This window comes from Carettochelys insculpta, chromosome 14, assembly GCF_033958435.1.
Source record: "Carettochelys insculpta isolate YL-2023 chromosome 14, ASM3395843v1, whole genome shotgun sequence".
Classification (NCBI taxonomy): domain Eukaryota; kingdom Metazoa; phylum Chordata; order Testudines; family Carettochelyidae; genus Carettochelys; species Carettochelys insculpta.
Genome location: NC_134150.1, coordinates 8,311,182 through 8,335,306, shown reverse-complemented (window position 1 = coordinate 8,335,306; position 24,125 = coordinate 8,311,182). Strand labels below are relative to the sequence as shown.

Genomic DNA, 24,125 nt, shown 5'->3' with positions numbered 1-24,125 from the left:
AAAAATTGAAGAAATAAACCTGCAAAAAAACTTAAAGAATTTATAGAGTGAGTTATGGTACAGCCAAATAACCTCCATTCTGATCATTGTAGCTACATCCCAAGAATAATCAACTAAAACATCACAACTCAAACGGGCCTGGCCTCTTCATATATTTAAAATATATGTGGGCAATTACTCTGCATTGTTTACCTAAGACATGTACTTCTCAATAGTGAAATATTATTAGATACCTATCTAGAATCATAGAAAATCTAGAGAGGAATCTTGAGAGGTCAGCAAATTCAGTCCCTTGTACTCCTGGCAGCACCAAGCACCATCTAATCTAGACCATCCCTGACAGATGGAGATTTTTTTAAGAGCAGGTTAGATAATGCTGGAGATTCCACAACTTCCCTTTGCAATTTATTTCAGTGTTTAACCACCCTGACAGGAAGTTTTTCCTAAATGATTCACCTAAACCTCCCTTTCCACAGTTTATGTCCTATCTTCTTGCTTCTTGTCCTATCATCTTGTCCTAGCTTCTTGTCCTATCATCAGAAGCTAAGGAGGATAATTTTTCTCCTTCTTCCTTCTAACAATATTTTAGGTAATGGAAAACCCGTTATGTCCCCTCTCAGGGTCTTCTCTGTTCCAGACTTTAAAAATAAAATAAAATAAAACAAAATGTTTAAAAAAATCTTCCTGCATAGGTCATGTTTTAGGGACCTTAATAATTTTATTGCTCTTCTCTGGACCTTCTCCAATTTGTCCACATTTTTCCTGAAAGATGGTCCCCACGACTGGACATAACACACCGGTTGAGGCCTAGTCAGTGAAGAGTAGACCAGACAAATTACTTATCTTGTCTTGTTTAGAACAATTCCATTAATGTAGTCCAGAATGAGGTAGGCATTTTGTGTGTGTGTGTGTGTGTGTGTGTGTGTGTGTGTGTGTGTGTGTGTGTGTGTGTGTGTGTGTGTGTGTGTGTGTGTGTGTGTAAGTAATGTCACACTGTTGACTCATATTAAGAATGTAGACCACTAGATCTTTTTCTGTTGTAATACTACCTTGGCAGTAATTTGCCAATTTGTACGCATTTTTTTCGTAAGTGGAGCAATTTGCAGTTGTTTCTGAATTTCATTATACTTACCTCAGATAATTTCTCCAGTTTGTACAGAACAGTTTGAATTTTCATTCTATCCTCTAAAGCATTTGCAATCCCACTCAGTTTGGTATCATCTGTAAATTGTATAACTACTTTCTATGCCATTAGCTAGATCATTGACAAAGATATTGAACACAACTAGACCCTGCGAAATTCCACTCATTATGCCCTTCTGGCAGTACTATGTATAACTGATAACTACTTTGCTGAAATTATTATCTAGCGAGTTAACACCTGCCTTATGGTTGTTCCATCTAGGTTGTTTTTCTCAAGTTTATTAATGAGAAGGTCATGTGAAACTGTATCAAATGCTTCAAAGTCTAGATATACCACACCCACCACTTCCCCCTTATCCACAACGCTTGTTATCCTATCAAAGAAAACTATTGGGCTCGTTTGAAATAATTTGTTCTTGACATATCCATGCTGTTATTTATCTTATTATCTTTTCAAGATTTGCAAATGGATTCTTTAATTATTTGCTCCATTATGTTTCCTGGTACAGAAGTAGTTAAGCTGACTGGTCTCTCATTCCCTCAGTTGTTCTTATTTCCCTTTTTATAGATGGGTACTATATTTACCCTTTCCCTGTGTTCTGAATCTCTTCCCTAACCCATGACTTTTCAAAGAATATTCTAAGATCCATTTCAACAGTTCCCGACGACTTAAAGACATCTAACTTGTCTAAGTAGTCATTAACTTGTTATTCTCCTATTTTAGTTTATGAACCTACCCCATGTTCATTGGCATTCATTATATTAGGTGTCTAATTACCGCCGACCTTCTTGATGGAAGCTGAAGCAAAGTCATCATAAAGCACCTCCACCTTTTCCACTTTTTCTGTTATTAATTTCCCTTCTTCATTGAGAAGCAGCCCTGCCCTGTCCTTCGTTTTCCTCTTCCTTTTAGTGTGCTCTTTTCACCTTTTAATGCGTTTACCTAATTTGATCTTGTGTGCCTTTGCCTTTCTAATTTTGCTCTTACATAGGTTGTAGTGTTTGTATTCATCCTTTGAAGTCCACCTAATTTCTACTTTTTGTAGGACTCTGGTTTGATTTTTAGGTAATTTATGGTCTTCTGGTTAAGCCAGGCTGGACCCTGGTGTATGTCTTGTCTTTTCTATGCAATGAAATCGTTTCTCTTGTGCCCTTTATCCAAAGCTGCCTTCCACTTTCAAATTCTCAACCAGAGCCTCCCTATTTGTTAAAATAAAATCTAGAACAGCCAAATAACCTGTACCCCCACCTCATAGCTTTCTCCATCTTCTGAAATTAAAACAAAACAAAACTCCAACACAATCCATAAACTTGTTGGATAAGATAAACTACCCAGGCATCTGTTGGGAAAATAACACAGCAGGGTATAGGTTAAGTCTCCCATCACCACCAAGTCCTGTGCTTTCCATATTTTGTTATTCCTTTATAAAAAAACGTCATCACCTCTTCTTTCTTGTTAGGCAGTCTTTAGTAGATCCCTACAATGACATCACTGTTGTTTTTTTACCCAGTTTATCATCACACAGACGCTATAAACAAGTCTGTATTCTATTTCTATGTCAACCTCAGTCCAAGTGTATACATTTTTAATATATAAGGCAACACTGCCTCCCTTATGTCCTTGCCTGTCATTCCAGAGCAAGATGTACCATTCTATACCAATATTCCAGTCATTTATATTATTTCACTAAATCTCTTTGATGTCAACTACTTCATAATTGTATTTATTTATTAACATAAGTAAATATTCGTCATCCTTATTCCCCATGCTTCTCACATTTATATACAGACATTTAAGATACAAATTGAATCTCTCTAGTCCAGCAACATCTGTAATCTGGCATGATTTTAGTAAATTAAATTAGCAAAGGTAGGAAAAAATATTTTGTGGGAACCTTTCCTGAATGTTGCAAGCTGCAAAGATGAGGAAGACCACACAAGGCTATCATTTCCATTATAGAATTAAGGTTATGATAAAAACAAAGTAACAGCACACTAGATCACTCTTACTTGGCAATATTGAGTCCTTTGAAAAAACGGGCAATATCTTGATCCGAAGACTGCCAAGGCAAACCTCTGGCACGTATTACTGTTTCACTATCTACTGCTTCAGATTTACTACTGCAAGGAAAAAAAACATAAATGGCAAGGTAGTTATTAATTCAAGTTTTCTATTACACTATCACTATCAAATTTCATTACAAATACCAGTTCATCACATGGATCACAGAGAATCTCTTAGGACCACTAAGATATTTGCTGTTGGGATTTTTCTAATCATTCCCTTTCCTGAGTGAAATAAGAAACAAGCCTCAATGGTGACATCCACATACTAGCCCTTTGGTAGTCTGAGGACATCCCATCACCCAAAAAAGGTGTTTTGTTTTTGTTTCAAATAGTTTTGAATGCACAGTAACAAGCCTGCTGGGAACTGAATTAGCTTTGTGGGATTATTAAAGATTATTTATGGTCAACAATCCATTGAAAGATGGTTGCACACCATCCCTAACAAGAAGTTAAATCACACAGGTTTTAGACACAGAACTCCTGATTACTGCAATTTCTTTCAAAAGCAAAATACATTTTAGATCTCCTTCCTTTTTCCCCAAGCCACAATTTAGAATATCATAAAGAGACAAAATCTTAACTTCTTTTAAAAGAAGGTGAAGGAATTGCATGAATTTAGTAACAGTTTGTCAAAGCAGAGCGGCAATCTCCTGGCAAAGAGAAAGGTATCAAATATAAACTTGTGTCATTTCATGGTACAACTGCAAAGACCAAGCTCATCTTAATTGCCAATGTTAATGGGAAGGGGATAGATTTTCCTTCCAGTTTCTTCCTTTCTATAACCTGATTGTGATTGGAAAATTCCAGGAGAGAGAGAGAGGGAGACACCCAGACAGACCCATAATCCGCTGGCCCATGTGAATTATCCACACCAGATGCTCAGTTCCCACTCAGTAATATGCGCCGTACACCATACAATAGGGCATTACATGAACCTAAATGCACAATGCTAGCGACACCAGCAACAAAAGTGAGATGCAGCCAAGGTACTAAATATGTCAGTGATAATCAACAGCTTTTGTTTAAAGTTTGCATGAATGCAGCAGTCCACAGAGGTCAAAGAATCTGTATGAGACTTCTAAACAGGCTCTGCTCGGACAGCAACTAATCAGCATTTACATATTGAGTAGCTCTCTCACTCTTTTTGCGGCAAGAGCGTAAAGGCTCCCTTCTACCAAGTTCCAAGAATCCCTCAAACACTTATCTTCTGTTCCTTACATTAGAGTCAACTGCAGTTTGTAAGATAGTTTGCAATACAGTTTACATTACAGTTGCTTCCTTTTACCATCCCTCTGTACTGAAAGAAAGAAAACGGTATACGGCATGAGAGATTATTCTGGTTGATTGTGTATAAAATACTGTCACTGTCCATGCTAAAGAACGTTTCTAAATATTGATTAAATATTTGAGCTCTACGGATGTTAATCTAGTTTATCACTGCTGTACATGAGCCACCAGCATTTTATGCACTGTAACTGCAGATACGTGGAGCAGAGTTAGAGGACAGTGCCTAAAATACCAGCAACACCCTATCTACTGCTGGGACATGCCAACGTAGCCATCAGTGGGGCTGAACTGGAGAGCAATGATGGCAAATGTTTGCAAAGGCTTTTGATGATGTAGGTGAAACCCACATAAGATAAAAGGTGCCACAACTAAAGCACTTACCAGGGACCTGTTTCATACTTGTATTTCACAGTTTCAGGGTCAGTAAATCTGCAATCTGTAACTAATAAGAGATTAAGTTAAAATATAATCCTGAACACCAGGTATTTCAGGAACAGTGAAAATGCCCTTGACAGTTGGTTAAAAGCCTATACACAATATGAAGCGTCTTGTACAAAAATATCCCACTTACTGCATGTTTCTGAAAGCATGCTGAAAATAATAGCCACCATGGTTTTCACTTGCCACACACCAAAGTCCTCTTCTGCTTCATCTGTCTCTAAGCCTACATCTATGCAGCAAGTCAAGGAAAATAAAAAGGATTTCACAAACATTTGTCAACAATTTATAAGGCTTAGTTTTGTGTCAACAAAAGCAGACAATCCAATTGGCTCAAGTTTAATGGCATCATGTGAGCACTGTGCATGTGTCACTCTGCTCTTAAACTAGTTAACATTCACTTTCCTGGTCAACATTCTGAAAACTACTGATAGCTGACATTTACGCAGCATAAGAGTTTAGAGAAGCAGGAGTCCTCCTTAATGAACACAACTGATCTTTTGCCGTATTCATCAGACCACAAAATTCCTCCCTCGGAGTCAGAGGTGTTTTACATCAACTTCCCTCTGGGCCACATACTCAGAACTATTACCAACTCCAGACACTAACATACTTGGGTATGTAGTTACACATGCTCGGTCTAGAGAAGATCATTTTATTTGAGTACTAGATAAACATTTTTATAGGGCAAAGTTAGTGCCAATAACCCAAATAATTAAATATCCTGTAAAAGTTCTGAGCCTATTTTAAATCTCACAGCTAGCCAGAAGACTCAATGTGAAACAAGATGTTAACAGCTGAGGATTGCAACACTATCATCAGGATTATGTTGGGGGGGAAAAAAAAAAAAAAAAAATCAATCAATCAGTGCTATGCAGAGATGAATTTTTTTACAACCAGTTTCTCAATTAATTTACTGTGATGAAGATGAAACAATTGCATGAACAATTCCGGTTTAGAAGTGACAGCAAAAGGATACACTCTGCCATGGATTTGATAGTCTGATCCTTCACGGGGGCTGAATTGGGGTAGCATGCATGAAACTCTTTGCGTAGATCATAAAATGAATAAAAGCAGTCTGACAGCAGGAAGTTCTACATGGAAGGAAAGAGGAAATAAAGTTATCATGAATGCCACATCCCAATAAGGACAATTAGGCTGTCTGGAGCTGAACAAGGATCTTACCAGGCCACAGTAATGCATACCACATATTTATTTTGTATACCGTATCTACTTTCCCCCTGTTCTGATTACAGAGCTGCAGGTCACTCAAGTGACGAAGACCAACCAATTTAGTTCTCTTATCACCAACTTCTAACTGGAGCCACTGACTGCAAGCATATTGCAGTATAAAGTAGCACATCAGGGTAGCTTCCAGATGTAAGTCCATGCACAATGGTTACTAGTTTTAAAACTGAATGGTGGTGTAATATTAATTAAGTTTTCATTTAACCTTAAACAGCACCGGTTGAAATATCAAAAACATATTTTCAAAAGGAAAATTGTAGTAGCAAAGCAAATACCTTCAAATCAGTTATTCCAATACCAGATATAACAGATTTCAGGGGGGAAAATGCTACATTAAATGTTCTTCCTCCCCTTGTACAAATAAACAAGCTAAGCGGACAGTCGTAATCCAGGTTTATTTCATCAGTCTCTCTGCTAATGCTCTGAGGTTTGATTTTAATCCAACTCGAATGGAACTCACCTTTGTTAAGATCAAGTCATTAAGAGAAGTCATGAGAAACCTACTGGAAAATTACAAAAGCCGTGGACTTGTAAAGAGGTTTTAAAACTGTTTGAAGATGATGCAAAAATGGTTTGTGGAGGAGAGGAAGGTAGCACACACCCAAGTGAGGCTCATCCCTTGATCTGGTAGAAACCATTGTTCTACTTTGGGGGGGAAGGTTTGAGGACTTAGTAAAGGAATGAAGAGGCCTTTTAATCTACCGCCTTTCCATATTTTCTCCGCTTTGCACTCCACACCGTTATCACTCAGTTATTGTAGCCAACATCCTTCCGAGCCACAACACAAACTTCTTCTTGAGGCAGTCAACACCACTCCTTCATTAGCTACAGAGGCCACCAGTAAGTATGGCTGAGCAAGCTTTCCAGCAGAGGACTGTCTCTCTCAAGTGCATGAGTAACATTCAGGATATCTTCTTGGTGGATTTACAATAGAGGACTGTCTTTCTTCCACACCATGCTCTGACATCTTACCTTTTTGGATGCTTCTGGGTGGAGGACCTGCCGAATGAGTAACTGGCCATCTGTGCACAGTGTGTAAAGGTTTCTTCCCAATAGCTTCAAATCACTGGATACCAGCTGGCTAAACTAAAAATAAAGTATCAGAGTTAGTTTTTATTGGTAGTTCAGCCTGTCATCCATCTTACTGCTTTATCATTTTATTTATCAAAATAAATAAGATAAATAGAAATTAAATATTAAGAGATAAACTTTAAGTGATCACAACTAATAGAAGAGAAGACTGCCATTATCTGAAGGGCAGCAGACATACAGGAGGCAGTTCCAATACAGAGATTTACACCACAAGGGCAATTTCCCCTAAAAACGGAGGGAGGACATTTCAACAGAACAAAAATTGTTGGAAGCTGCTGTAATTGTAGCAGTCAGGTTCAATTACCTGGATGCTTTACTACCAATCTTCTATGGCAAGTAAGAATCTATTAGACTAAGTGTAACACTGATTTCCAACACCACTTCTAGAATTGAATTGCCCAAGTTTTATTTTATTTTTAAGCTCAAATCAGCCACCCCTCAAGAGAGCCAGGGCTGTACTTTTCCGGGTTTATTGATCGTTTTAAAACCTGCATGCTATTCAAAACCAAACAACTTGAGGTCTGATGTCTTGAGGAATGAATCTGTAAGAGTATAAGCAAAAGCAAAAGAATGTTAATCAGAGATATGGTACAGTAAATATTAGCACAAAGCTATCCCATCTATTCAGGCTCTTCACAAAGTTAATCCTCACTAGCAAAAGGATTGTTGGCCTCTATTTTCTAGATTTTTAAAGATATTTCCGCCCATGTACATAAATTGCTAACCTCTCGCACTGATGTAGCTTGATCAAAAGGAGAGATGATGTATTATTACTAACAAGTCACATACAGGTTTGATAAGAGAGCATTTTCAAGGGGACAAACACAATTAGTTTAGTTTAAGTTTTCCGCAGTGCAACCCCCTTCTTGAAAGAATACAGGTATTGTACCACAAACATAGCAATAATTAACAATATAATTCAGCATTGCACATTTCTCTCAGCAATGGCTTCCCCTTACACTGTGCTTTGTAGAATACAGTAGGGTCTCCAAATTCACAAGCATTCTGTGTTCAGAACCCTCACAAATGTCAATATTTTGCGCATACAAGGGGTGCCCGGGGCCCTGGGGGAAGCGGCCGCACAGCTGCTCAAGAATAATTGAATTTGTGAATCTTAAGGTCACAATCGTGAGACTCCACTTTACTGCAAAAGCTACAAGAAGTCCTGTGACACCTTATCCTGGGTATCTTTACACTATGGTATGATCTAGTCATTTAGCTAGGAAAACACGGCACTGAACAGACCCACAATCACTCACTCTGCTCTGGAGATAAGTAATTAGCCACATGAAATCAATACCTAAGTGTTGCATTATGAGGCTTTAAGATTCAACAAAGACAGGGCCAGAAAACATCAGAGGCTAAGGTACAGTACTTTTTGTAGCACCCTCATGAGGGCTAAGTTTTTGCAAAAAAAGTCTTAACATGTTGTAATTAATTTGAGCCAGATGAGCTTTGCAGACAACGTTTAAGAAATTAACTTGAAGGAGGAGGTAGGTTATGAACATTATAGGTTAATGTGAAGGCTACTTCTGTGCAAAAACTGGAGGTTTACGTTGAGTGGTGAACTAAATGGATGCTACTTCAATCAACTTCAATGAGAGTTCTGCCAGCTTATGTCAGGGCTGAACCTTTCCCTGTGTTCAGGCATGTGGTCTACCAAGAGTCTAGAGACATGTACACCTCCTCTGAGCACCCAGCATAGAGTTAGGTCAGAACCACTGAGCCCAGCCAAAGGAAGCGGTAATAGGGTTACCCATACTTCAGGTCCCACAAATGAAAACATGGGAGGGTGGGGCAGTGGGAAGGTGGAGAGAGAGCAAGTTGGAGAAAGAGCTGGAGTGGGAGAACTGAGGTGGGTATCTGTGGTGGAGTTACTCACTGAAGGTGGAAGGCAGTGTCACTCCCTGTCATGGTAACTGAATGGATCACACAGGACCAGGACACAGCAACAGCCAGTGCCTCCCTCTGGGACATCCTACACAGGGCAGGGAGCAGCTGCAGGCTAATGGATGAATCGCACTGCCAATGCAGGGAGGGGACCATCAGGGAACACACCAATCAGGGCTCTTCCTTAAGCTGCAACCTTTGCTCTGCAAAAATCCTGGACAATTCCTGTTATATGAAAAATGCACCTGGACAGAGGATGGAGGCTCAAGAAAGAGGCAGAGTCCGGGAAATCCAGACGTGAGGTAACTCCCCCCAGAGCTGCACCTTCAACAAGTCACACCAGCTTTTCTCCTTTAGGAGGTTGCTGCGGAGCTCCTCCCTCAATCTATATGTTTCTTCCAGGGCAGGAGGAAGAGGAAAAGAAGGATGAGAGGGGATTTGATAGCAGCCTTTAATTACCTGAAGTGGGGTTCCAAAGAGGCTGCACCCAGGCTATTCTCAGTGGTGGCAGATGACAGAACGAACAGCAATGGTCTCAAATTGCAGAGGGAACAGTTTAGATTGGATAGCAGGAAAAACCACTTCACTACGGCTACATCTAGACTATGTTCCTCTTTCGAAAGAGGAATGCAAATGAGGGAAATCGAAAATGCAAACAAAGTGCTGATTTACAAATCTCAGGCTTCATTTGCATAATCTCACCCAATCAGTCAGACAAGATTATGCAAATGAAGCCTGAGATTTGTAAATCAGCACTTTGTTTGCATTTTCGATTTCCCTCATTTGACTTCGCGTGAAAGCAGAACATAGTCTAGACGTAGCTTAGGTGGAGGTGATAGAGCACTGAATGGGCTACCTTGGAAGCTGATAGAAGCTCCACCCCTAGAGGTTTTTAAGGCCAGGCTTGACAAAGCTGTAACTGGAATGACTTACTTGGGGTTGGTCCTGCTTTGAGCAGTGGGTTGGACTAGGCGATTTCCTGAGCTCTCTCCCATCCCTAACCCTCTATGATTCTGTGGCTTCAGCAGTAACTAAAGAATTATGCATCCTGGGAAGACGACAAGCCCACAAACATTCCCTTCCCTTATTTTCTTCCCCTGCAGGAGCTGTAGGCAGACAGGCCTGCACCCCTCTCACTCTCCTCTCAGGCCTCCTCCCCACCTCCACTTTCCAGGAGATTCCAGATTCTGGCATTCTGCACAGACAGCTCACTAGAGGTGAAGGAAGGTGACTAAGTACCTCCACATGTCCACAAACAGTACAGTGGCAGATTCCTAATGAAACAGGCAGGTCACTAATGATGCTTTTCTCTCTCTCCTGGTGTAACATCAACAGACCCTAGCTGTCAGCAGGTGGGAACTCTGCAGCTAGATGCACGAGCTAAAAATCACATGGTTCTTAGCTAAGGGCTTGCCTATGCTATGGGAAAACCTGACCCATTCAGGGTCAATCTGCTGGAGTTTGATTTTGCACATCTGGTAGAGATGTGCAGAAATCAAATATCTGAGGTTGATGGGAAAAATTCTCCTGTAGATCTTCTTTTGTGTGGATGGCCACATAAGTTGACTGTAGATAAGTCAGTTCTAGCTACGCAATTGTCATAGCTAGAATTGTGTATCTGCAATTAATTTACCTGCCCCAAGTGGTCTCAGTGCCATTACATGGGACAGACCACACTTGAGGTGTGTAGCTTACACTAGCATTCTCTCATCCATGATGCCTTTGCACTTATTAGTATAGTAAGCCCTCGAGTCTCAGCTTAATGTGACTGCTACCCCAGACAAGAGTGGGAAACCGCTCCTGTCAGGGGCAGCAGCCTGACTCTTGCCGCCCCTGACAGGAGTGGTTTTCTGCTCCTGTCAGGGGCAGCAGTCACTTCTGTCAAGGGCTGCAGCTGAGAGTCAGGCTGCCAGCCCTGACAGGAGTGGGGAAAAAACCAGCGCGCAAGCAGCTGTGTGCCTCTCAGCTGGGAGAAGCCAGGGGTCACTTAGGTACACCCCCCACACTTCCCCCAGCTGCCCACTTCCCCAACCCCCACCCCCAATTTATGCAAAACTTGATTCACATGGAGATTGCCCAGAACACACAACCTCCGTGTAAATAGAGGGGTTACTGTATAGCAGTCACACCAGTTCAGCTGGGGGTTCGAATCATGACCAAAAAAAATGTTTGCATCTTTGATGTGCTAATTGGACCTAAAGTTCCTTCTTCAGCAAGATAGCAGCCACGGTAGCAGCTTCACTTTGCGAAGCTGTCATGCACGTATACTACTGCATCAAGCAGAACGGTAAACATCCTTCCTTAACAAATACCATTGGAGGCGCTGTGTTTTTCTACAGTTTGTTTTATAGGTGTGTGGCATGGCACAAAGAACATACGATTCATTCTGTGGTCAGAGTTCACTGGGGCAGATGCTACTGTGGAGAGCAATAGCACTGAAGGCAGGTATACTAACATATTGTCTTGAAAAGACAAGCTCTGTGCTTCCAGACCAGTACGGATCCCCTCCTAAAATACAACCTGGACTGCTCAGTGACACCCCGCACAGAATCACTCAGCCAGTGAAACATTTTCAAGTCAAACATAATTGTTCTGCAAACTGGTCACAACTGTTTTGAGGCACATATCTTTGTGCCACTCCGTACACAGGTTATTGTGAGCAGCAGCACTCAGGTTCTCATTTCCCACCCAGCCCATACCCATTTTAAGCATTGTCTCATCCATGGCCACCACTGGAAACTGTCGATCAAAGGTTTCAAGGCAAGCATTTGAGATATTTTACATGTGCAGTTGCGTTTCTAATATCACAGTTTTATACCTAACCAAGTTCTTCAGTTTTGTAGTTGCAATGCCAAAGACCCAAGGAAAGATCAGGGTCCCATTTGGCCATTCCTGCACATAAGCACTGGGGGACACAGTCCAGGTGAAAAGCAAGAACTGAGCTCACTTGATTTCCCATGATGGTAACTGTACAAGCAGATGATGGATGTAATTTGCACAAGGAATTGCATGCCTGAAGCTTCTAAAGACACTGTCTGCTCTCCCCTGTCCTTCCCCACCCCTCCAATATTCACTGGTGTTCTCTAACTTCCACACTCAGCTACTGATAAATGAAATTTATGCCTGGAAAGAGATGAGCCAAAATCTTATGATAGCTGAGAGTCACATTTTGCACCGGTTGCACAGCCTCTGTTCATTAAGGCAATCAAATCCACAAAAGGTTAACCACTTAAAAAGGTCAAGAGCTGGTTTAATTTTTAAAATTAAAGAAAAAAATTGGCCAAGCAATTTTTCCACCAAGATTTAATTGTATAAAAGGGAGGAGGAAATATTTTGAAACAATTTTCAGTTTGTTCTAAATTTTCTTTTTCAAAAGAAGTCAGCTATTTCTGTCATATCTTGAAGTGTTACTCCCTCCAAGGGGAGAAAATGTTTTTTTTAAAACTTTCTAATCTAAAAAGCAAAACTGAACAAAAAAAACCAAACAAAAAAGCTCTCCCCCACCCCACTCTTTTGTAGTGTAAAAGAAGGAAAGAAGATAAGCTAAGTTTGGGAAAGATGCAGTCAGATCTTAGTTTTTCCCCCTCACCCCAGCTTCCAAGGGTAAAAAAAAATTGTATTTTTAGGAACAAAGAAAGAAATTATTTTCCCAATGTAAAAAAAGGTGTGTGTGGGAAAAAGCAACACATTTCCAGCTGGAGTAGAGGGGAATGACACTTTCTTTCAAAATGTAAAAGGGAGATAACATTTCTCTAGATGCGCACGCACTAATTTTTAATTCACAGGAACAAAAACTGAATAACACTCACACAAAAAAAAAAAGACACTCGCCACCTAAAAGGGAGAGAAAGTGAACACAAAATTCTCAAAATTAAAGATTTTTCATTTTAAACTGAAAAGAAAAATGTTAACCTATGCAAACTCGTTTTCTTTTTATGTTTCTATAACCTCCCTCTGTCTACCATTCTACACATGCCAAATTTTTACCAGCTCTGTTTCTGCCTATGACCTCAGAAGGATGGTTTGCTCCTGGATATTTATCCTGCTGTTCAAGAATTCACGTTGAGACCAGATGAGAGTCAAAGGTTTCAAGAACATGAAACCACACAGCAGGTCATTGTTTAAGGAAGACTTTCAGCCACTGCATAAAGCTCAGAGATCAAGATCTAAGAGTGCTCAAAGTACCTCAACTGCACTATAAACACCAACACAACAAGCAAATTCCAGAGAGGTAGAAGCCCCCTCAAAGGTGCATCTCCAGAGACTGCCACATCCACAGCCCAGTAGCAAAGGGTAGAAAGTGGAGAGCTGTATGTTTTATCTTCAGATTCAGCCGTTTACTATTTTGCTGTAACTATTGTCTATGAGACAATAAAGGAGAACAAATATTTGCAAGGGAATGGGGAGACTAGGAATAGCTGCAGTGTTTAACTGCACAGTCTCATTGACAGGAAGCCAACAGAGAGCTTTGCGGCTGACTACTTCTGACGATGCACACGCACCGAGTCCATACAAAAGGAATGCATGCTGTAGCTATTGTAAATATCATGGGGAGTTGGTGAGAGAGATACCAGACAACTGTTTCCTGTGGCAGGCTGGGTAACATTACCCAATGGCAAATAAGGGACACCAGCCACCGGGGTTGAGGGGCTGCTGTCACTTGTCAGGCTGCCTCGGTGATGCTACCCCACAGTGAGGCACTGGAGATGGGGCTCTGCAGCCTCCCAGTAGAGGTGGGTGGTGTGGGCCAGATGGCTGGGGAACAGAACAGCTGCCCCATTGAGGAGCTACCTCCCTGAGAAATGGGGTGCCCAGAAATGTGGCAGCTCTCCATGGAGGGGCTCCTGGCAGCAAGAGCTGCCTTCCCTAGGAGTGGGGTGCCAGGGAAAGTGGCAGCCACCTTGTGGCAGAGCTCGCTGGCAGTGGGGGCTGCCACCATAGGGTCCTGGGGAATAGGAGCTCCCATGCAGCAGGAGCTGCTGCCTGAGGCACAGGGTGCCAGGGAACAGGGCAGCTGCCCCACAGAGGAACTCACAGCTGGAGGTACATGGTGCCAGGGAACTAGGCTGCTGCCCTGCAGCAGGACTTCCCAGCAGTGGAGGCTGCACAGCGAGACACCAGGTGCTGGGGAACAGGAGCCACACAAAATACAGGACAATTTGCCCATTTTCTTAAGAAAGTCAGGACATCCGGGAGACCGGTTAAGTAAGGGCCTGTCCTGGTAAAAATGGGCTGGATGATCGCCCTAAAGGAAAAAAGACACTTCAACTAAGAATGGGGAGAGGTTATGCAGAGTGACTGAGGAGCTCAACACAAGATGAGCAGAGCGGCTCAGGGAGGGAATAAAGGCAGCACTTGCAAAATGGGTTGAACCAAATCCCTGGAGAGTGTTTACACAAACACAAACAGTGAGTTGTGGTATAGCAGCACACATGGCGACTGCTGAGGTTATGGAACTAACCTGTGTGGCTGGTACAGTCACCCACTTTAATTAACAGAGGTTTATAATACACCAGGAAGAAATTGCCTCATCTGGGAAGCTGAGTTAAAAGGCTATTTTAATAAAGATCTTGAGCAACTGTTACAGGAACAGCAAAAAGTAGCAGAAGCTTTTCCTATGAGCTTTCTACGCCCATAACAATCCTAAGAGGCACCATGCTCTGGGAAATTTGAATGAACTGCGTAGCTCAATCTCAACTTGTTACCACAGACATGTGTAGGGAACTACATAGCTCCAAGAACACAATTATAGACAAGCCCCACAACAGTTCCAGGGGAGTTGGAGCACAGCGTAGAAATGGCTATCAAACCACACTGAAATAAGAGCCCAGAAATCAGACTCTCAGTTAAAATGCTCCTTCTGCTTTCCCTCTTGTGCATAAGATTTCAGGGCCCACCCCAGAACGACATTGTACACGTGTGTGTGTCTGTGTGTGTGCACACTGCAACTGCTCACAGGACAAATTAAGAGTGAGCTTTACGCTATATTTTCCTGGTTTTTGTAGGCTAAAGCAAGGGCGTGCATCCCCCCTTGGAGGGGGGCGAGGCGCAGCTTGATAGGCTGCTGGGTCTCAGGCTCATCCAGTTCATTAAACATGTTGAACTAGGTTACTGGTTTTATGTCTGTGTGTTCACACACACACCCCGATTTAAAAGTGTTTATATTCTACAGACTTATTTTCTTACACATGCCGAAAGGATTTTTTTCATAGGAACATAACCGAAATTTCCATTGGTTTGGATTCCATTAGACAGGCTGTGTGGTGGTGGTGGTGGGCTGTTAATCTCAGGAACAAAAATTGGGGCCCAACATAAAAAGTGTGCTCATCTCAGTTTGCAGAGCAGGCTGCCTGCATCTCTGATCATTTGCTACCACTCTCTCCTGTGCCCTTGGCTCCAGCAACGAAACCTTCCTGACCTTTCCCTCCTCCGACACACCTCACGCTGTCCATGCAGATGGCAGGCCGCCATTTTGACATGCAAGACGCTTACCCTCTCTGTTCTGATCCCTCGATAGTACTGGAATGGGGATGCTGGGGTGCAGCAGCTCTCCCTGGCTTGAAGTAGTTACCATCATGTGCTGTGTTCACAGTTTGATTCAATGGCTCATCTACAATACCAATTGTTCCAACAGCCCCACTGACATCACTCACTATTGTAAAACAGACTGCGATAACATCAGCCTCTGAGCCTCACTGTGCATTTTCACAGCCAGTCTTTGTCTTTTTAGATTGTGTGTCTGTGTGTATTGTGCAGGGCCAGTCACTTTGGGAGTGCTTGCCTAACTCATTTCAAGCACAGGGAAATCATTCAGTAGTTCAGCTTGGAAATAAAAGTTCAACCAAAAGAAATTCTGTGGCAAACACATTGCTTTGTATGTACTTAGCCTCTCTGAAGCTAAGCCTGTTGCGGGGGTGAGGAGGGGAGTGGGAAGCATGTTTGAATGCCAGACTGAAAAACTGGCTGAACAGGATTCTGCTGTTGTAGCTGAGAGTACAGGGAGAAGTGGAGAGACATGTTTAGCCAGCAGCAGGCTGGATGGGAGCCAGGAGCGCTGGCTATATTTTCTGCAGACCCGTCCCAATTGGCTGAAATGACATATCCCCCTTCATGTTGCTTTAACTATGACTGAACAAACAAGTTGTGGATCTTAGAGCAATGTGAGAATTCTTCAACAGGCTCCTTTCCATAGTGATTTATATGGAGCTAAAATAAGAAACTGACTGTTTGGATTTCCCCAAGATATTCATCCTTGAAAGGCCACCAGGCAACTGTGTCAGTTTAATTCAGCACCGACAGTAAGTGCAGAAATGCTTCATGAGCCTAGTTCAGCTGCAGAATCCATCCATTCTACCCCAATATAACGAACCATACCTAGAAGTGAGACACCATCCCACCTATGCATGTGTGGCTCTATTCTAAGGAACGGCAGAAAATAACAGCTTCTTACTCTCTGGACCTGCTCCCTGCACATGTTCAGCTCGATCTGCTTGCCTAAATGACTCAAGCGTCGGCTCAGTTTCTCACCTGCAGAGCCAACACATCTACAGGGGAGGAAGCTGTGTCCTGTTCCAGCTCCCGTTAACAAAACTGCCAACCAAGTTCCAGGCAGAGGTCCGTCCTTCTGGGTGAAATGGGGCAGTAGGGCCTTACATCTCCAGAGGAAACAAGAAAGATGTTCAGAAGACATTGAAATTCAAGTTGTGGGCCAAGCTCCAGCCACACTGTGATTTTCCCTTTCCAAGTGCTCCTAGCACATAAGAAACCTGGCCAACATCCTATCTTCCCCTTCCCCAGGGGCACCTGTGCGCATGAACCTAGTGAAGACAATGATGAGGGTCAAAGACAGGACAGTGGCCCTGGCTCCACATGCAGCAAGCAGTGCAGTTTGGCAGAGGCATTACATATTGCACCCAGCAAAACGGTGTTCTGGCCTTCACCTTTTCAGGGGCCTAATGCCTTCTGGGGTTGCTGACAGGCATGCTGCCTGTGGGAGCTGCAGCAGGGATGGTGCACTTCCATGCCTCGCCAACCGCAGCTGATATGCCACAGCCTTGCCCCAAGTTCCCTAGGCTGGCAACTGAAGGGTAGCAGAAGCCAAATTAAACACATTCATTCTGGAGCCAGACATGGAACCCTTGATTTTACATGCAAGTGCGCAGGAAGTGTTCCACTTCTCTCTTCATAAAGTATTTTCTCTTCAACAGAAATCAGTCACATATGTTGAATACTATAATAATCCTATATTTAAGATAACCATGTGATTATATCCAGTTACATTGAAATTAATTTGAAAGCACAAACATTTATTCTCTTTTCAGGTGACGGTACAGGCACATTGGTACTTTTGCTTTTGAGTTGTACTTCAGTGTGGGTATTTTTTGCTTGTAGCATCTCATATTGTGTCGCACTTATTGCAAAATGGGCAAGAACTGAATAAAATAGTTAAAGTCAACCAGCCACAGGGCAGGCCTGTTTTGATGGTATCGTGAAATACCATGCCCTACTCTCTAACAAGTTGTACAGTGTGTGCATTTCATTGTGATAATTCAGAGATAAGGAAGTCCTTGCAATCCTACCTATTCTACTTGGATAGGCAAACTAGCACAGCCCCTGTGCCTCAGGGCCTGATCCTGAGAGAGACCAAATAACCACAACTCCTTTTGCTAAGGCATCAGAGTTTGTGGGAATCACAGATACTGATGTCCTAAGAGAAGTTCTCCTGCACCCCCACCATTATGCATTTTGCTTATGTTCCAGATGGGGCAAGGGTCCATACCTGGATGCAAGCAGCACTTAAAGGCTTCAAAAAGCCCAAAACAGAACCACACTACAAGAGCTTTCAAGAGTCTTCCACTGCTTCTTACCAATGCAAGCCATGATGTGTCCAACAGAACCTCAACAGCTCCAATAGTCCAGTGGCCCTTAGAAGGAATCAATTAAAGCTATAGGCAATGCCAAAGCACCCTATGTGCAATTCATGAGTTTGCTGCTAAACAGAGGCAGAAACACATTCTACATTCCAGCACCCCTTGACTTCAGGACTATTCCCATTTGAACTTTGTGTGTTGGGCCCTCTCTTTATGAGTGACCAACATTTCAGGTACAATTTTGAAACTGATCCAATAGTTTTCTGCTGCTTTACTCTCGAGATCTTAACCCCCGCTACCTAATCCCTGCAACAAGGAATTTAAAGCATGTCTGTACCAAAGTGAGGTGTGTAGCTTGTGTTTCAATAGTATATTTGCAGGCATGATAAAACTTTATGATGTTAGGTAACTTGTTAAACAGACTTCATAGTAAGTATTTTCCTTTGTTCATCTGTTAACTGGTATTCCATATGGTTGACAAAGGGTACATGGTGACCTTGTATTGCAATCACCATGTGCAAAAAGTGTAATCCATCAAGCAGTGGTTTATTTCTTTCTGCTTCTGGCAATATGAAGAGCTACTATATCTAGAAACTATTCTGGGCCTGCCTGACACAAACAGAAATAGTCTAGTGGTTATCCCCCTCTCTACCCGGGGGTAGGAAAGAAGCTTAAATATAATAGTTATAGGGAGACAACACACAGGTCAAACCCTTCCCCTTTCAATTTTATATGAGGTTTTCCTTCTCAGAGTTAAAAGTTAGGCAAATTCTCTTCCAGGAAAGACCCTGGCTTTGCGCTATTGGCCAGAGGGTAAGGTGCTAGCCTAAGATCCAAGAGATGACGGTTCAGTTCTCTCTTCTGCCACAGATTCCCTGCGCAATTTCTCAGTTCCTATTCTACCCCATTCTGGAGGTTTTGGGAGAACTACACTACAGACCTGAAAGGCTTCAGCCAATACAGTCTTAGTGGCCATAGACAGTCATACAACAACAGGTTGACATGAAAACGTACAAGATTAAGTAGAGTAAGATATAACCCTAACCTCAGGTAGTGCTAAAATTGAGCATGGAGTTGCTAGCCACTATAACTATCTTCCTTAAAGAGTATGTCACTTGCTAATAGAATTAACAATATCCCTTATTACTGTTCCAGCTTCAAATGCATTTGCTACCACTCCACTACTACTAGCAGGACTGGCAACAGCTGGGAAGCAGTGGAAGGCAAAGGGCAATGGCTGGAGCCCTGGGCCCATTTAAGTCACTGCTCAATGCCTGCACAGCACGGTCCAGGTGGTGCAGAGGAGGTGCAACATGACCTGGGCAGCACTGATGGCTGGCTGCCTCTAGCTCCATCCCCGTCTACTGAAAACCCCACTTATTCTGAGGGGGCCAAGAACCAAGCCCAGGCATACTCACTCTCTCTCTCACACACACCTACACCAGGAAAATTGCTCGCATGCAACAGAGTTTCTGCTCTTCTTTTAAGTCAATTTCATCTACAGTCCCCATTCCCAGGAAATGCAAACTGACTAATGTATCATGGAAGCACAATTGTTAAAAACCCTTCACCTTCCTTCATAATTTGGCATATGCTTAGAGATAAACCTCTCAACATTGTTCTTATAAAATCTGGAGAATGTTTAGAGCTCTGATGTTACAGATTCTAACCAACAGCAGCCAATTTTCTTTGGTGCAAACAACAAGAACTGTTTGGATTGGTTTTTGTTTTTAAATTCAGAACATAATCAAAGTTTTTAAGATTCATAGATTTTTTTTCTCTGTCATCTTTTTAAAAAATTGACTCTCCCCTCCTCCACTCCTAGGAAACCCATGTTTCAAGAGTTGATACCATGACATCCCAGTGCCTTACTACAGGGACAAGAGTATCTATGGAGTATTGAGAAAAATTTAAAAAAAAAAAATCCCATATAGCTATTACAACAGTGAAACAAAGTCCAAGGGGGGGAGGGGGGAACCACTATTGAGGGTATTACCTAGAATAAAGTTTTGTCAGATCCATTTGATTCACAGAAGTTAGAAAAAAACCCATAGAATTATGAAGGGAAACTTATTTGAAAAGTGATGGAAGGTTAAAAGCTGAACTGTGCTGGTGTAAATGTAATACTAGCTTGGAAGGTACAGATGGGAGCATATTGGGGTAGCATACAAGTGGAGACTGGTAGAACATGAGGGAGATTGGAAGTTCATATAAAATTTCTCAGAAATTATTTACAGTAGAAGTTAATCAATTGAGAGTCAAAGAGCATAAGGCAATAAGAATTCCAGAGGAGCTTCCACTCTTTGCGTCTTCCTTGCTTCATTTTAACTGGGTTTGGCATTTTATATGGCTCTGGAAAGTAAACAGCAGCTGGTTGCTTTCTGGGAAAGAGGGTCAATCTAGCTTTTAAGTTACTACTTAGGAAAAAAAACTGCCTGAGTCCTGCTCCCTCTAGAACTTTTATGACCAGTTCTGATTAATTATTTCTTAGTTGGAAATTTGCTAGAGCAGAATGTTTTCACATCTGTCAGCTATAGGTTTCCTATGGCATCCACCCAGCTTAGGTAATACAAAAGGCAAAACTATGGTTCGGGCCATCAGCACTTCATGGTAATCTAAACTAAAAACACATTATGGTTATTTTACTATCAAATGTTGAAAACATATACAGAAAAGGACAAAGACATTTGATCTGCTATGTCTGTAAGGCAAACAAGCAGTCTTAGTACTTTACTTATTAGGTGAAGAAGTAGGTCTGTCCCATGAAAGCTCATCACCTAATAAATCATTCTGTTAGTCTATAAAGTGCCGTAAGATTGCTTTTTTTGTTTTGTGAAGATACAGATTAACAGGCCTACTTCTCCGTTACGCTTCCCAGGGTTAAAAAAACAACAAGCCCAGGTTCCATCTTGGGTATATCTATAATTGTGTGGGTGAAGATGAAGCAAAATTGCTCTCTCTGGGCCTGGCTATTGATCCTGGTACTCCCTGATATCACATGGAGTAAGGGACATCTGCACAAGCTCAAACAGCCCCAATCTACACTCGAGCAGAAAGTTAATTTTGGTACGTCGATTCTAGTTATGCTAATGGCGTAGCTAGAATTGCATAATCTGTGATCGAATTTATTTCCTAGGGTAGACCAGGCCCTTGTTAGTACAGTAGTAAAACAAGCCTATCGTGATGGGAAAAAAAACACAAACTAAGAACTACTGAAAAGTTTGCTTATGAGTGTGGGGAGTCCTGCCTTCAAACTTCACTGCTGGATCAAGTAATAGAAATTAAACAAGCTACTATAACTGTGTCTACATTACAAAAATAACTTGGAAGTCGAGCATCTACACACACACACACCTTACTTCAAAGTTAAACTTTGAGGTTGGGCACTACTTCATTCCCAGGAATGGAGTAAGGACTTTGAAGTTAAGGTCAAAGTAAGGGAAACTGCGTGTAGACTCTCTGCTGGCTACTTTGAAGTAATGCCTAACTTCGAAGTTAGTTCCCAGTGTAGACGCACCCCACATGTATTTGTCAGAGAAGTCAGGCTCAACACCACGTTTCAGAGAAGTTTTGAGTATTCTAGTTTTAGTGATGCACAGAATGGAAGACTTTTATTGGCCAAAAACACAAAACCTAAGAAATGCAAACCCCATTAGATTGAAATGAAACAAATGTTGCATAAAAGGATTGAGGATGAAAGAGATGGCGCAGTAAGAATTAAAAAAAACTGTGTGCATGTCTTTCTGGAAATGTCTTCACTCCTTCCCCCCCAACCTCCCAAAAAAAATCTGATAAGCGCTGAAAATGAGGTTAGTTTCAAGGGTGACGTGAAAGTTAATGGAGGGAAGAGTTTCCTCTCTCCTTCCCTCCCTTCAGGAACAAGGCTGTTCCCCCTCCCTGGCTGTGAATATTTGGAAGATCACCACTGTAAAGCTATACATACTGGCTGTGTCTGCATATGCCCCTCCCTTTCAGAGGGGGCATGTTCATGAGGCACTTCGGAACAGGTTCATGAGGCGTTGGCATGCATATTCAGCACCTCATAGCATAACAGCAACTGCTCGCGCTTCAAAAGTGGAGACTGACTGTATAGACGTGGGCACTTTGAAATAAGTGCCACACTTCCACATTCCCTTATTCCAAAAATGAATTGGGAGTCAGGGAGTTTTGAAGGGGGGTTTATTTCGAAGTGCCCACGTCTATACAGCTAGTCTTCACTTCAAAAGCAGCACTTTCGAAGCATGACTGGCTTTATGCTATGAGGCACTGAACATGCATGTCAGCGCCTCATTAACCTGTTCCAAAGCGCCTCATGAGCATGCCCTTTCCAAAAAGGAGGGGCATGTGTAGACACAGCCACTGTGTCAGAATACCAATTCCTTTTTCCTTCATGGACCAGCTCTTGAACCTGGATACAGATCTAATTCTGCCCAAAAAGTATATTTTAGCGAAGCTGGCTAGGTCAGCGCACTTCAGTCCTCACAGGGATTTGCAAGGACCTTCTCCATAGCGGCTCATGTTCTAAAAGTTTCTTCTAGTTCCAGATGACACGTGCTCACCTGGATACTGCCCACTAGCATGAACGCTGCCACCTGTTGGAGGCTGCATGTAGATTACACAGGGACAAACACACCCTTGATGAGTTCCCAGTAAAAAGCAATGTGAAACGCTAACATTTTACCATGACACTGCTTGACGCTTGATCCACTTTCATAGGCAATCATCTATCCACATAAATGAAGACCTGCCTTCACAAGCCTGCTGCTGGGTTGCTTCTCTGTTTAAGAGAAGATCTGAATAGCATGAATGTTCAAATTAAAACCACATCCAACGAGGAGCAACATCTTTGGCACAGGGAGAAAGGCTCTTGCCAACAAAGTGCTGTCCACACCTGTGCTTTTCACCACTAAAACTTTTGTCATGGTGGAGACACACACACACTCGGAGCACGTTTGTCATGGGGAACAATGAAATGCATCCTTACCGACGAAAGTACCAGAATAGACACAGCCTATGTCATATAATTTTTTCCTCCTACCCAATATGCTTAAAAGACGTGCAGTAAATGTAGCTCCGATGGTATAAATGTGCCTTAGCAGAATAAGCTATATGGACATAAAGCCCTTTTATACTGTGCCCTCACTAGGGGAAAGTTATGCTGTTTTAACTACATTGAGACAGTTAAAGCAGCAAAACTAAGAACAAGGCCGAAAAAAAGTGACCAATCCAAAAAGCTCAGCTACAAAAAGTACCCCTAGTGCAAGGCCCAAACCAGTAACCAGGAAGCAAACTACTTACTACAAAAGGAATAAAATCCCCATTGGTAAAAGGTGTGAGGGGAAGTAACAGCAGATGAAAATTCTACACCCCCTAAATCTCAGCAGCATGCGCGGGGAGGAGAGGTGTTGAAGGGAGCTGTCCAGAATCTCAGTGGGACTCAAATACTCAGTGTTCCCAATATAGATCTTTGTTGACCCTTAAAAGACATTTCTCCCAGAGCATGCATTTTCTCTTTTTTTAAAAATACCTGTCAGTTGCAAACTCTGTATAGTATTTCCAACCTTTAACCTACATTTCTAGAAGGATTCATTGCTCCCAGCAGCTTGTGGCATTCTCAACAGTACTCACTGAACATGTTATTTCACCCCCAAGACAAAGTTGGACACAACCCCCCAGTTCTGTCTGCTAGTTCATATGTCCTGGTTCTTATACCCCCTAAAGCTAAATGCAATTGTGCTCACATGGTTTTCAACATTCCCCTCCCCCACCTATGACCAAGGACAAACTTTCATTGGCAATGTGATCTTTAGCACTTGGCCTGTTGATTGCCATACAGAGTGGGATGGCTGTGTTTACTCAACACTGTCTCATTGTTTGTAGTACAAGTCTAACCAGTTGGAGGACTGACAGCCAGTACCTGTAATGAGGGAGAACACACGCATGGTTTTCTCACAGCAGTTTGTTAGGGATTTCTCTCCCCTTGTCGCCCCCACACGACTTTTTTTTTTTAAATCAGACAAAAACAAGAAGTCCTGCGGCACCTTATAGACTAACAGATACTTTGGAGCATAAGCTTTCATGGGCAAATCA

The 24,125-nt window shown here is 42.2% G+C and overlaps 1 protein-coding gene across 5 annotated transcripts in view; it reads right to left on the bottom strand.

Moving 5' to 3' along the window:
• ESRP2 (epithelial splicing regulatory protein 2) overlaps positions 1 to 24,125 on the bottom strand; it is a 78,969-nt gene that overhangs the window by 33,598 nt on the left and 21,246 nt on the right. For 3 of the 5 annotated variants that reach the window (XM_075009061.1, XM_075009063.1, XM_075009064.1), the window contains exons 4-8: positions 7,156 to 7,269; positions 5,915 to 6,029; positions 5,069 to 5,167; positions 4,879 to 4,939; positions 3,154 to 3,264 (exon numbers count right to left, since the gene is read on the bottom strand). In XM_075009061.1, the coding sequence (XP_074865162.1) occupies positions 3,154 to 3,264; positions 4,879 to 4,939; positions 5,069 to 5,167; positions 5,915 to 6,029; positions 7,156 to 7,269 (500 nt within the window). The remainder of the gene's footprint in view (positions 1 to 3,153; positions 3,265 to 4,878; positions 4,940 to 5,068; positions 5,168 to 5,914; positions 6,030 to 7,155; positions 7,270 to 24,125) is intronic. The other 2 variants (XM_075009062.1, XM_075009065.1) reach the window with 1 other exon arrangement.